Below are 12,182 nucleotides of genomic sequence, written 5' to 3'. Positions count from 1 at the left end.
TACTGTCCATGTAACATGTAAACAAACTTTGTGTTATCCAAAACACATTCACTGCGCGTATTCTTAATTCATAACAGTCTTGTGACTTCTGTAGTTACACTCTTCATTTGACAAAATAATGAAGAAGTTGTAAGTGACTTGCTGACATTCATATAGAAAATTGGGGGTAGACCATGGGCTGGAACCCAGGGACCCAGTTTGAGTCTAATGTTCTTCTAGACCATACTGTGATGAGGTTTGCTGGCAGAAGCAAAGTCTGTTGGTTCTCTGAAGGTAGTTTGTTTTTTTTTTAATGTTTATTTTTGAGAGAGAGAGAGACAGAGAAAGAGAGTCAAAGTATGAGCAGGGAAGAGGCAGAGAGAGAGGGAGACATAGAATCTGAAGCAGGTTTCAGGCTCTGAGCTGTCAGCACAGAGCCCGGTGTGGGGCTTGAACCCACAAACCATGAGATCATGAGCTGAGCCAAAGTTGGACGCTTTACCAACTGAGCCACCCAGGTGCCCCTCTCTGAAGGTAGTTTATACCCTTAGTGTCAGGTTGTAGAGACTTCCTCATTCATCTTTAGGAGCTCCAAAAGAATTTGTGACCAGGGAGGAAGCAATGCAGAACAGAGGAACCTGTCCTTGTTGGCTGGCCGTTTAGTACATTCTGTACCAGAAGGGGATTGTCAGGAAACTCTGGTTTAATGATATTACCATGACTCTCTTTTGAAAACCCAGAGGAGCCAGGAAAGTCCTCCCAGCCTTGCTGGTGTTTGTGTTGGCATGGGTCATGTGTGCGTTTTAAAAATAAATTAAGCAAACACCATGAGCCTTAGAAAATGTCTTTTGTTGTTTGTAACATTACTATCCGACTGAGAATAAAAAGTATCTCCAAGAACTCTCCCTTTTGTACCTCAACAGCTTCAAAGCCGTTCAACTCCAATTTGTTTGCTTTGGGGCTCTGAGCATTGTTTTAGACTGGTCTGATGCCGGGCAGTCTTGTAGCTGAAACACAGCCAGTGTTCCCAGGATTGCCAGAATATTTTATTTTGGTTGTAAGGGTGCATTTTCTTTCCTATATTCTGAGTTTAGCATTTTCGTTTCTGATGGAAGTTCTCAAGGTAGGACTAGTGAAATTCACAAGTGTGAGAATCTGTCTCCTGGTATAGATGCTTAAGTTTTGAATGTCTTGTTCTCAGTTAAGTCCGCTGTAGCTGTGTTCTGGCAGGACTGGTGTTGAATGTGAGGTGAAGAGCTATTGGGCCTCGAGGAAAATGTGTGCTTCCTTAGAGCTCAACTGAAAGCAAGACCTCTTACAAAGCTGTGGATGTTCGCTTTCAAGGCTTGAGGGTCTTGGGCTTTTTGCTGTGATTTCATTACCCAATAGCCAATTAAAATTGTTTGCTTTCCACAGAGATAGTTTTGATATGATGTAGTTAATAAGTGAGGCCTTCTAGGTGCTAATCCTTAGCTTCAAAGAATTTACTGTCTGATTACATACATGTGACTAGCTCATAGGAAAGAACAGCCAGTAAAGAGTGTATTGAGTTCCAGTTGACTTTTGAGTAAGTGTACAAATGTACTTGGAGGAAGGAGAAAGCAGGGAGGTTTAGAGTAGCCAGGAAAGTGATCCCTTGGTAGATGATAGGCTCAAACTGAATCGGAGGGAAGAGGAACCACATGCAGGAAGGCCCAGAGGCATCCACAGGCAGGGTGTGTTCATGGGACACTGGCCAGCCTGGCTGTGGAGTAAGGTGTGCTTAAAGAAGGTGGGGCGAATTTTGGAGGAAGACCTTTGAAAGCCAAGCAAAGGAGAGTCAATGTTTAATGTGAAAGGAAGCATAATAACAGCAATACTCTGTTATGAAAAGATGAAAGCAAATATAGCTGAATGAGACCAAGGAGAGACCATTTATTCTCCTTCCTCAATCAGCCAGACATTGCAGGACAGGGGGTGATGCTGTGAACTAATTGTAAGAGAGATGGGAGAAAGGGAAGGCTAATTGACAAAAGGTTACAGGAGCTTGGATGGGAATTCTGAGAGGAAATGGGACCAACAGCCTCACCCAGTGCTTAGCAGGACCCCGACAGTGCAGCCAGCCCGAGTGATGACAGGGCTAGGAACTTGGATAAGCTTCTCTCCTTTTGGGTATCCTCCCCAGTGAGACCCTTATCAGTTCTTTCTTCCTTTTTAGGAATCTCCTCTACTCTAGGAGATGGCCATGAGAGAGCTCTGTCTACCAGCTTACCACCTGGATTCTAGCACCCTTGCTATTACTTGGGATTTGGGAGCTAGAATTCCAAGCTCCAAATAACTTTTTCTGAAGTCTTTACTGAAAGGGGAGATCAAACCCAGCCAGTATCCTTCATCTCCTGTAGAACTTTAAATAATATGTTTTCATTCACAATTATGTTTGAGTTTTATTCTTTATGGTGATTTTCTTCATTTGCCATGAAGTAGGTGAAGGCTCTGGGAGTTGCCTTTGGCCATGGGGAGCTTTAGATGGATGGGAGGAAGAATGCAAGGAGGGCGGAGAGATGGATGATGAAGGGAGGAAGAATGAGGGCTGCATGATGAAGGATTGGATGAATGGGTAGAGGGAGGATGGATAGATAGATGAGGAGGTCCCCAGCATGGCTATAAAAGTCAGTTAAGAGCAGCAGAAAAACTGTGCCACAGAGGTAAGTATAAAAATGGTTTTACAGGGCTTTTTTAAAAAATAAATTTGTCACACTTACAACTGAATCAAGCTTTGCAGCAGTTTTGGTACAGTGAGAAGACTATGAACTGAGCCTGCCCCATGATCAGCCCTCGTGCATAAAAATAGGTTTCTTTTCTTTTTAAAGTTTGTTTATTTGAGAGAGAAAGAGTACAGGTAGGGAGGGGCAGAGGGAGAGAGAGAATCTGAGAGAGAGAATCCTAAGCAGGCTTCACACTGAGGTGGAGCCCAACTTGGGGCTCAGTCTCACGAACCTGGGATCATGCCCTGAGCTGAAATCAAGAGTTGGACACTTAACTGACTGAGCCATGCCCTGGTTTATTTGCTTTTCTTTGGCTGATTCTCCTACTCGTGCTCAGCCAGTCCATCAAACGTGTCTTTGAAATTTTGAGGACTGTCCCACGAAAGTGGCTTGAACACCAGTGTTAAAGCTTCTGCAGAAGTTCCTGTCCTGCTAACTTGGCACTCCTATACCACTAGGAAGACTCGTTAAGCTACTGGCAGCCATTGAGAGAAGGGTCCTTGTTTGAATACTCTTGAGAGTCCTCATTGCCCTTCCTATTACTCCAATAGAGACTATTTCTTTTAATGTTTGTTTGCTTATTATTTATTTACTTATTTGAGAGAGAGGCAGAGAGAGAATCTCAAGCAAGTTCCATGCTTAGCACAGAGCCCAACGTGGAGCTCTATCTCACAATCCTGAGATCATGACCTGAGCCGAAATGACAAGAGCCGGATGCACCCCAACTTTATTTTATTTCTAATTAATGAAGAGACTAACAGGTTTAATCAGGGCTTGGTCAGTCTCTGGCCCTTACCAGCGAAGCAGCCCTGTGCACAGGACCTCACCACACCATGTTTACAATGCAGGATCAGGACAGAACTTAGTACTAAACCCTGTATTCTTCTATGTTTGCATTCAGTGTACTTAGTGATACAAGAGGAACACTAGGTAGACGCAGAGCTGACCAGGTTTGGCCCAGGAAATGAGGAGGAGGAGGAGGAGGGCCCTCGTGGTGTTATCTGATGCTGCCATCAGTATACTCTGGGAGAGCGTTATTTCACAGCCTTGCAGCATACGTCCTGTCTTTTTATTAACCTGTGTGAACCTTTTCATTTATTTAAATCACAAATTTAAAGAAGCAAAATAAAGACAGGAAGTGAAAGTCTCCATGTTGTGGTGCTTTATCTAAACAACTAGCTTTCAAAGAGTAAAAGCATAACCCAGAAAGCCCTTATAAGACATCCTCGTTTCATTAGACATTTCAGCTCCCTTTATCCGCCCCTCCCACCCCCCCGGAGTGTTAAGAAACAGATGGCTCGCCAGTGTGGAGTGGTTCACCGTTCTTTCACTCATTCGTTTTACTGATATTTGAGTTTTGCCATATGTAAGGCATAACGAATTGGCAGAAACAGTTTCTACCTTCTTCAAGGGCATCTTGCTCTCATATCCCTACACTTACTATACTGTTGAAAATTGATGAAGAAACTCTTAAAAAATATTCTAGCTGAAACAGTACCAGTATTCTGTCTTTCTGGTACTCTGACATACAGTTAATGTTTTCCCTCAGTGACAACTTTTAGTACTCTTTTTTGGAAAAGTTACTCTGATTTCTAATTTTAGGAGAACTTTTGCAGGTGCACACCCACATAGGATCAGTGATAACCAGATTGCTGGCTAGGAGTGACTCTGCTGATAAACTATTGTGAAAAACAAATCAGAGAGATAGTACTTTTAGGTTTGCTTGAAAACAAGATCACAAGTACTGGATCTTTTTAGGAGATTGTGGTGAATGGGACTGAGCCTCTGTTTCATGTCTGTAAATGTTGTCTTTTACAAATATGTTAAAATATGTTAGAAAATTAGCCAAATAATGGCTCTCCATTGTTTTTGCCTCGTGGAAGTGCAGTTCCAGACCTAGCCCAGCTACTGTGATGATTCGGCTGGCTTGAGGCCAAGGTCTTCTTCCCGACCCCAGCAGAGAGGCACCTCTGTCTTAGCTGGTGGGGTGGCACTTCTGTGCTTTGAGAGGGCTTGCCTGGCCTGTAGCCAAGTAGAACTTAGGTCCCAGGGCTCATAGGTACTGCAGCTGTTCGGTGAAAAGCTTAAGGAAGGCTGAAGCACACAGGCAACACCTCAGTCCTTATGGACCTAAAGGCCGTCTCTCCTTTGCCAGAACCACTTTCTTGTCCCCTAGCAGACGTAGCCTTTGAAAGCGTTGAGGACTGTGCAAGTTAGGTGGGCCCTGGGGAGCTGGCCTTTAGACCTGGAGTCAGATGCAGGACTTCTCTTCAGATTTGATTATTCATAGCTTCTGTTAGCATAGATAAATCCAGCCTTGCTGCTAGTCCCTACGTGGTGAGAGAAGGGTAGCCTTCTGCATCAGACTCCTCTGAGTTTTGCTGTCATGCCGATAGCCTCACTTTTCTCTTAATCCATTCAATTCAGGGCTCTCTGGTAATTACCATCTGATGCACCTATCCCTGTTTTCCTTATTCGTAGAGGCACAACTGTTCTAGGAGAGGTGTCAGTTGATGTCAAGTTAGTTAAAATATTTGGCATTTGCTTTTCCAGTGGTTAGAGGTTGAAGAGTTGCTAGGCCCCAGAAGAGAATGAACATTATCTCTGTTGCCAACCCCTGCTTTTAGGCTGGGGTAGGAGACATTAGCCACCAGGACCTGTTACACTGGGTCCTGGAACTCCAGTGCAACCTGAAATGTGGATGGGCCTCCCGTTTCGAATATACCTCCATCCCACTGTTAGGAAAGGCACTTCCTGCTTGGCCTCCTGCCATAGGGCGCCCTGGACACGCTGTTCTTGGAATCTCTGCCAGGCTTTTCCTCCACAACTGGTATTGCATTGCCTGTGTTCTGTGATCCATTTGTGACACCTATAATCCTGCATGTGGGGAGTCTAGATGATAAAATCGTTTTGAAATAGAGTTGGCTTCCTCTCCCTTCCTTGAAGGGATGGTAGTTAATTTGGCAGGGTGTGGGGTGAGTGAGAATAGAGTTTGTTCCTCAAGCCACCTTTCTGCACCAATTAAAATATCAACAACTTCCAATATGCCATTCTCTGGGTGAAAGGGAATTAGATAGCATTTTTTTCCCCCAAAAGGCATGGAACCTCAGCTATTAGGTAGAAGGTCAACAAGTTCATGATCTAAGCTAGTTACACACAACGCCGGATGTCACTCAGGACACTCAGGTGGAACTCTGAAGATGCCCATTATGTCTTTGTCCCTCTCCCTGCCTTTATGTCTTTTACAGGACCCATTTATTTACCTGTAAAATGGGAATGTGCTGCAGTTCTTGGCAAAGGCACGAACTCCCTTCCCTAAAGCACTCTACACAAGTCACAAGGCTAGTAGTACCTGCTTTAGAAAGGCCCATGTGAAGTGGGTGGAGCTTTGGTCTGGAAGACAGTTACATTTAGGGAAAAATACTTCATAGACAACAAATGCTGTTCGTTTTTCAGGTTTTCATTTCTCTGTGCATTTTTTCCTGCACAGAGACCTTTGAGCATTGTATTAGTTCTACAGCTTATGGGGATCTAGGGCTTTATTGCTTTCCTTGGGTTGTTCCAGATGAATAAATGCTGGAAAGTACTGAGCACAGCTTGTTTTAAGCTTCCATACTTTCTACATCTGGTGTGTGTGACCTCCAACCAGGCCCTGTAGAATGGAGTCTGAGAGCCCTTCGCTCCCCCAACCCACCCTTCCTTGTTAATCAGGTGGTACCATGGCCGCTGAGATAGTTACAGCGTCAGCTTGCCTGCTGGAGGTGTGGTTGGCTTGAGGGGTGGCAGACATGTGGCCATTTTAAACACCTTTTTTTTAAAAAACAAAAAATGTTTATTTTGAGAGAGAGGGACAGAACATGAGTAGCGGAGGGCCAAAGAGAGAGGGAGACACAGCAGGCTCCAGGCTGCTAGCTGTTAGCACATAGCCCAGTGCAGGGCTAGAACTCACAAACTGTGAGATCATGACCAGAGCTGAAGTTGACCGACTGAGCCACCCAGGTGCCCCGACATGTAGCCATTTTCAACACCGCTGCTCTTACCAGTTCTGTGCCCTTGATTCGGTTACCTCTCTGAGTCTGGCTCGTCTTAGTGGATCTTTGTGAGAACTACAGAGAATATGTTACAGTGCCACAGCAGCACCTGGCATGGGATTGATGCTCAATCCGTGTTGGCCTGCCTGCCTCCAGATCACCTTGTCAGGATTTTTGGTTCAGTGATGCCAGCCACCAAGCAGCTAGACACACACTTCTGGTCTTTTGAGGCTTTATGTGGGTGAGGAGAAAAAAGCAGAAGCAATTTTAGTACCTTCCACTGAGAACACTATAGAAACTTTAATCTCATGTTCCCTATTCTTGGCAGCTTTGACCTCTGGCCTAAGCATGACCAAAGGGCATTCTTTCCATTCTTTCATGGAGTCCTGTTTTTCAGCCTCCTAAGTCAGGTGCTGTGTTGACTCCTAGAACTTTAAATTCTGGGAAGATTTAGAGAGGAACCTGATGAGATCCTGTGAGGGGAAGGGACCTTACTCAAGGTCAGTTGATGAGGTGGTGCAAAGCTGGGAGTAGAACCCAGATCCCTTTCTCCCAGTTCTGCATGACCTATACCCCACTGTAGTGGAAACAGGGAGGGTCTTACATCTCTAGCCTAACCACCTCCAGAGAGCCCAGGCCTAAGCAACTGTTTTAAAAATTGGTTTTGGAAGGGCCAGTAGTCTTGTGACTTAGGGGTATCTGACACCTCAGGCAGTAGTCTGGGAAATACCTGTCCTCTTTTAGCTACTAAGTCACCAAGAGTTTACTGGGGACCTGTTGGGCTAAGGAGGTGGAAGCGAACAAAACAAAGTCACACTGAAAAGGATTCTAATCGCTGGCCACCCTGCAGCCAAGCACTGTTTTCCCTCCACAAAGAAATGTATTATTTGGGGGTGGGGGGTGCCTGGGTGGCACAGTCAGTTAAGCATCCAACTCCTGATTTTGGCTCAGGTCATGATCTCATGTTTTGTGAGTTCAAGCCCCACGTCAGGCTCTGCACTGATGGCATGGAGCCTGCTCGGGATTCTCTCTCTCTCCTTCTCTCTCTGCCCCTGCCCTGCTCATGCACTCTCTCTCAAAATTAAAAAAAAATGTTTTTTTAAAATGTCATTTTTTTAAAAAGACAACCAAATTCTGACTGCCCACATCCCATCAAGCTAATAGAAAATTTGATATTCATCACTTTTATGCCTTCTCACCCGGAATTTTGTCTAGATTCAGGATTCTTAACATAGTTGTCAAGCATTAGGAAATACTCTCTGGTCATTTGTCATGGTTATGGCAGAGGCACCTGCTCTTGGTACCCATTTGGTCCCTTTGGTCCAACGGCCCTGCTGCTTCTAGGCCACTTTGAGGAGTAGGACCCTAGTGAGGCTGTCACCAGTTAACTTTTGCCCTCCTAGGTCTTGGCATTGACTGGTCTTTCCAGGGAGCACGCTCCAGGAGGAGGGTGGGAAGGTGGAGGGAGGCACAGGTCGTTCTCCGGCAAGTTTATGCAGTTGCTTTTGGTGTTCGCATATCTTAGTGTCTCATTCTTAACATGAGGGGAAAATGAGACATGAAATGAAGCCTTTTCCACCCAGTCAAGCAGCACAGAAAATACCCTTGGGAATTGAGAAGAAACCCTTATTGTGTGGCAAGGGGAGAGGCAACGTGGGGAGAACAGAAATTGGACTTGGGTTAGAACCTTGTCTCTGCCTTTTACTACCCCTGTGACTTTGAACATGTCTTTTAGTCTCTGCAGTCAATGGGCATAGTTAAATGAGCATACTGACACTCACCTGGCTTTCAGGGTGAGGCTTAGAGACAATGTATGCAAAGGTCCTCATACCATGTCTGTTATCTATAGATAACAGTTGCCATTTCTGCTACAGTATTGTTGTTACTATAAGGGTCATTAGCCAGAAGTCGCCTACATCTGAAGTTAAGGTGCAGAAACCAGCATACAGAGATCTTTAGCAGAGAGGTGGAGACATTGTCCACAGGGGAGGAAGGCTTTGTGAACTGGGTGGAGGAGAGTTGGCACTGATTGATCTAGAAGCTGAAAAATGAGGATTACCCCCCCTAGCCTCTCCTCTCTTTGGATGGTGTGATAGAGTGAGAACACTTAGCAACTTGAAATGCTGATGTTTGGCCTCTGAGGTTTTGCGTGGCAAGGAAAACCCACAGGCTTTGTCTGTGCCTTGGGGTTTTCTTCTGGCTCACGGGGAACCAGGGATTCTTTTACTTGTTTTGATTGTCTAATTGTACCTTCTCTGTTTACCATCACTGACTATGTTCACTCTCTTCCAGGGGCTCCACGGGCCTTACCCCTTCGGCCAGTCTTAAACGGGTGTCGGCAAGAAGAAAAATTAACAAAAGACAGAAGGCCTGACTTTGGATGGGGGGGAGGGCAAGGGGTTCCTCTGGATTGCAGACCACATCGCATGGACCCCTGGCTCGACCGCCCCCCCCGCATCCTGGAAGAAGAGGAAGAAGCAGAACAGACTAGTTTTGAGTAAACTCAGTGCGCATGTGTGAGTGCTGAACCGCAGGAATGGTGTTGAGGCTACTAAGAAGAAATCCATGCAGCCACCTTGGGTTTTGTTTAATAGGTGTCAGTCTAACAAGTCATTAGGTCACTCGGGAAGGAAAAAATTTTTTAATGGGGGAAAAAAAGCCATCTTTTTAAACAAAAATTATTTTGCCTACAGACAGGTTGTAGTTTTGAGCACATGTTCATTTTTTGCCCTCTTGCCCCACTTTTGTTTTTAGATAAGGGATAACATGCCCTTTATAGATTAGCTGCTTGCTCTGGAAGCGATTCAGGTTCAAAGCTGGTGTGGCATGTGTGGGGACTCTTCGGGTCAGTGCTACAGGAGGACATCTCCTGGGCCACATGACTCCAGAGGTTTCTGACCCCATTCGTTTTTAATGGCATCAACCAATGAGTTGTCACCCTTTTCCTCTTCTTTTCTCTTTAATCTTCTGTTGATTTACACCTTTAACATTTGTATTTGTCAACCCCTGTGGCTTGTTACCATCAGAACCTCTCTGAAGACCAAACTTCCCTGTGTGGCCAGCAGAGGAAGCCTTGAGGACAGATCTGGGGTAACATGGGAATTTCTGAGCCCAAAAGGTGTCCTTCTGCACACAGTTAACATCAATTCAATTGCTTTTCCTCCATGTTTCTCTTGGCAGAGAGAATTGCCATCACACTTAATGCTCTTTTGGATTCTTCATACACTGTGGCTCCCCGTTCACTCTGGGAACAGTGCCTCTGTGCTGTATGTATGTGTGTGCCACATGCACACACATATTGGGTGTTGGTGCAGCTCACCAGCAAGTGTGCAGCAGGCGGGTGGAAAGGTGTCCAGGCTTCTCTGTTGTCACACAACTCCCTTCCCTGTGTTTCCCTTCCATTGTCCTTTGTGGTATTTTCATAGCCTGTTAGTGGAGGCTGAGCTGTTAAGGTATGAAAATACAGCCCCAAGTGGGGAATTGGCCATGGGGAAGGGCCACAGTTACTGACTGTATGATTTTAGAGATCGCATTTTGATGAAACGAGAGTACCACCACCACCCTCCCTCCCCCAAGCTGGATGCTTGGTTATTGGGAAGTGGTGGGTGAGGGGCAGCCCAGCCAGAGCAGAGGCTAATTGGCTGGCTGCTCACTTGGGCATGTGACCCCACTAGCATCCTATGGATTCCAAGCAGGTTGAGATGTGGATCTCTCCATGGGAAGCTTGAACCAGGCTAGAACAGCTGTCTGCCAAAGATACAAGAATATGCAAGTCCCTCTTCTCTTTCCTTCTCATCCTCTCCTTCCCGTGAGTCTTGGTTGGTTTGATAGCCGGGGATATGGATCTAGGGTGTGATTGTAGGGTCACCTGCTTGTTACCACACCCCCACCGACACCAGGGGTGTGAGACAAGCAGGGAGACCAGGTGATGAGTGGCTGCAAGGGGTCATATAGCCTGGGTGTGGGTGAGGGTCTGCCTGCCCGTCTGTCTCTGTCTGTCTGGGTATCTCAGTTCCAAAAATGTGTGTTGTTTGTTCCTCCTCATCCTCTTCTGAGACTGTTGTTTTTTAAAGCTTGATTGTGGGAGAAAAGCTTGTATGAAATTTCCCCCTTCACCTCCCCACCTCCCAAAAAATAAAAGGCAGGATAAACTTTGGTCCACGGGAGAAGTGCTGGGGGAGGGTGGAGCCAACTCGCTGAGAAGGGCAGTGCAGCTGGGTCTGGGGCTAGACTAATAGGGCTCACACTGTAGCACCCGTTTGCAGTGCGCATGAGTTCTCCATTCTGGAGCAGAGCAGAGCAGAGGAGGGGGGTGGTCCCTGCTGGTGCTCAGGCCATCACTGGCCCAAGCCAGGGGCTCACGATGCCTTTTTGTCTGAGGGGCCTGTTAGGCCCAGATCGCCACTACTGTTGGTGCCAACCTCCTGGGACACTGCCACCCTGGAGCCCACACATGCCCAACCGTTCTGCTGGTTTGATAACCAGGAAAACAGCACATCTCCAGCTGCTCCTGGCAGGATTGTGGGAGGCTTTACATCACCTGGTTTCCTGGCTTTCTCATCTGCCCTACACCAGGTGCCCCTTCCCCATTTCCCAGGGGAGCTACCTGCCTTTAGTCAGCAGGAGCTTTAATACGTCACCAGTAGCGGGTCTGGCCCTGCAGAGGCATCCTGCTTCTCTCCTTGCTTGTAGGCAAGGTGACTTTCCCAAGCATGTTGACTTCCCTCCCAAGAACAAACCATTTCTGTACACATCCTTGGAGAGGTGAGCTGCTTACAGAGGGCCAGAGCAAGCACAAACCATAGAGTAGGGGTAGAGGGAGTCCATGGCTCCGCCAGGACCAGGAGGGTATCAATACCATTCGTTCTGCCTCCTCTCACTGGTTTGAGTTCTGAGCAGTGCCTAGAGCCCCCCTCCTCCCCCCTGCCTAGAGTGGTAGTAGGGGTGACCCTCTCAGCCCCAGTAGGCTCTGCTCCTCTGGTACTCTTCTGCAAAAGGCAGCCTGCCTTCTAGGCAGGACCACCAATGTCTGGCACCCATGAGATGAGGCAGACAGCATCCTTAGGGGCCTGAGCCCAGTGAGGGAGGCAGAAGGCTCAGACCTGGAAGAACCTATTGTGTGCATGGAGTGAGGTGTGTGTGGATGTGTGTACGCGTGCATGCCTTTTTTTTTTTTTCTTTTTGCCATGGGGACAGTTGAATTCGGGGTATTTTTCTACAAGAAACAGCCTTCTCTCCCCCAGTTAGGATAGGCTGTAACCTTAAGCTCATCATAGAACCTCACCAAGACAGCTAGTGTGGCTTGAGGGTGGCCAGGATGGGATCCCCAAATTCAGTCGGAGCCCCAGCAGGAGAGGATGGTGGGGTCGCCAGGGCTCAGAAGTGCAAGCTGATTCCCCACCCTACACCCTGCCTTGCCTTTCCTTCA

At 46.7% G+C, this 12,182-nt stretch overlaps 1 protein-coding gene across 2 annotated transcripts in view; it reads left to right on the top strand.

Moving 5' to 3' along the window:
- Nucleotides 1–10,910, top strand: part of ILRUN (inflammation and lipid regulator with UBA-like and NBR1-like domains) — a 96,247-nt gene extending 85,337 nt beyond the window's left edge. For both annotated transcript variants that reach the window (XM_058733639.1, XM_058733638.1), the window contains one exon: nt 9,047–10,910. In XM_058733639.1, the coding sequence (XP_058589622.1) occupies nt 9,047–9,082 (36 nt within the window). In that variant the 3' untranslated portion in view covers nt 9,083–10,910. The remainder of the gene's footprint in view (nt 1–9,046) is intronic.
- The last annotated feature ends 1,272 nt before the right edge of the window (nt 10,911–12,182 follow it).

This window comes from Neofelis nebulosa, chromosome 6 (assembly GCF_028018385.1).
Source record: "Neofelis nebulosa isolate mNeoNeb1 chromosome 6, mNeoNeb1.pri, whole genome shotgun sequence".
NCBI lineage: Eukaryota > Metazoa > Chordata > Mammalia > Carnivora > Felidae > Neofelis > Neofelis nebulosa.
Note: the sequence above shows the minus strand (reverse complement) of the source record. Positions and strands in the feature narration are given on the sequence as shown.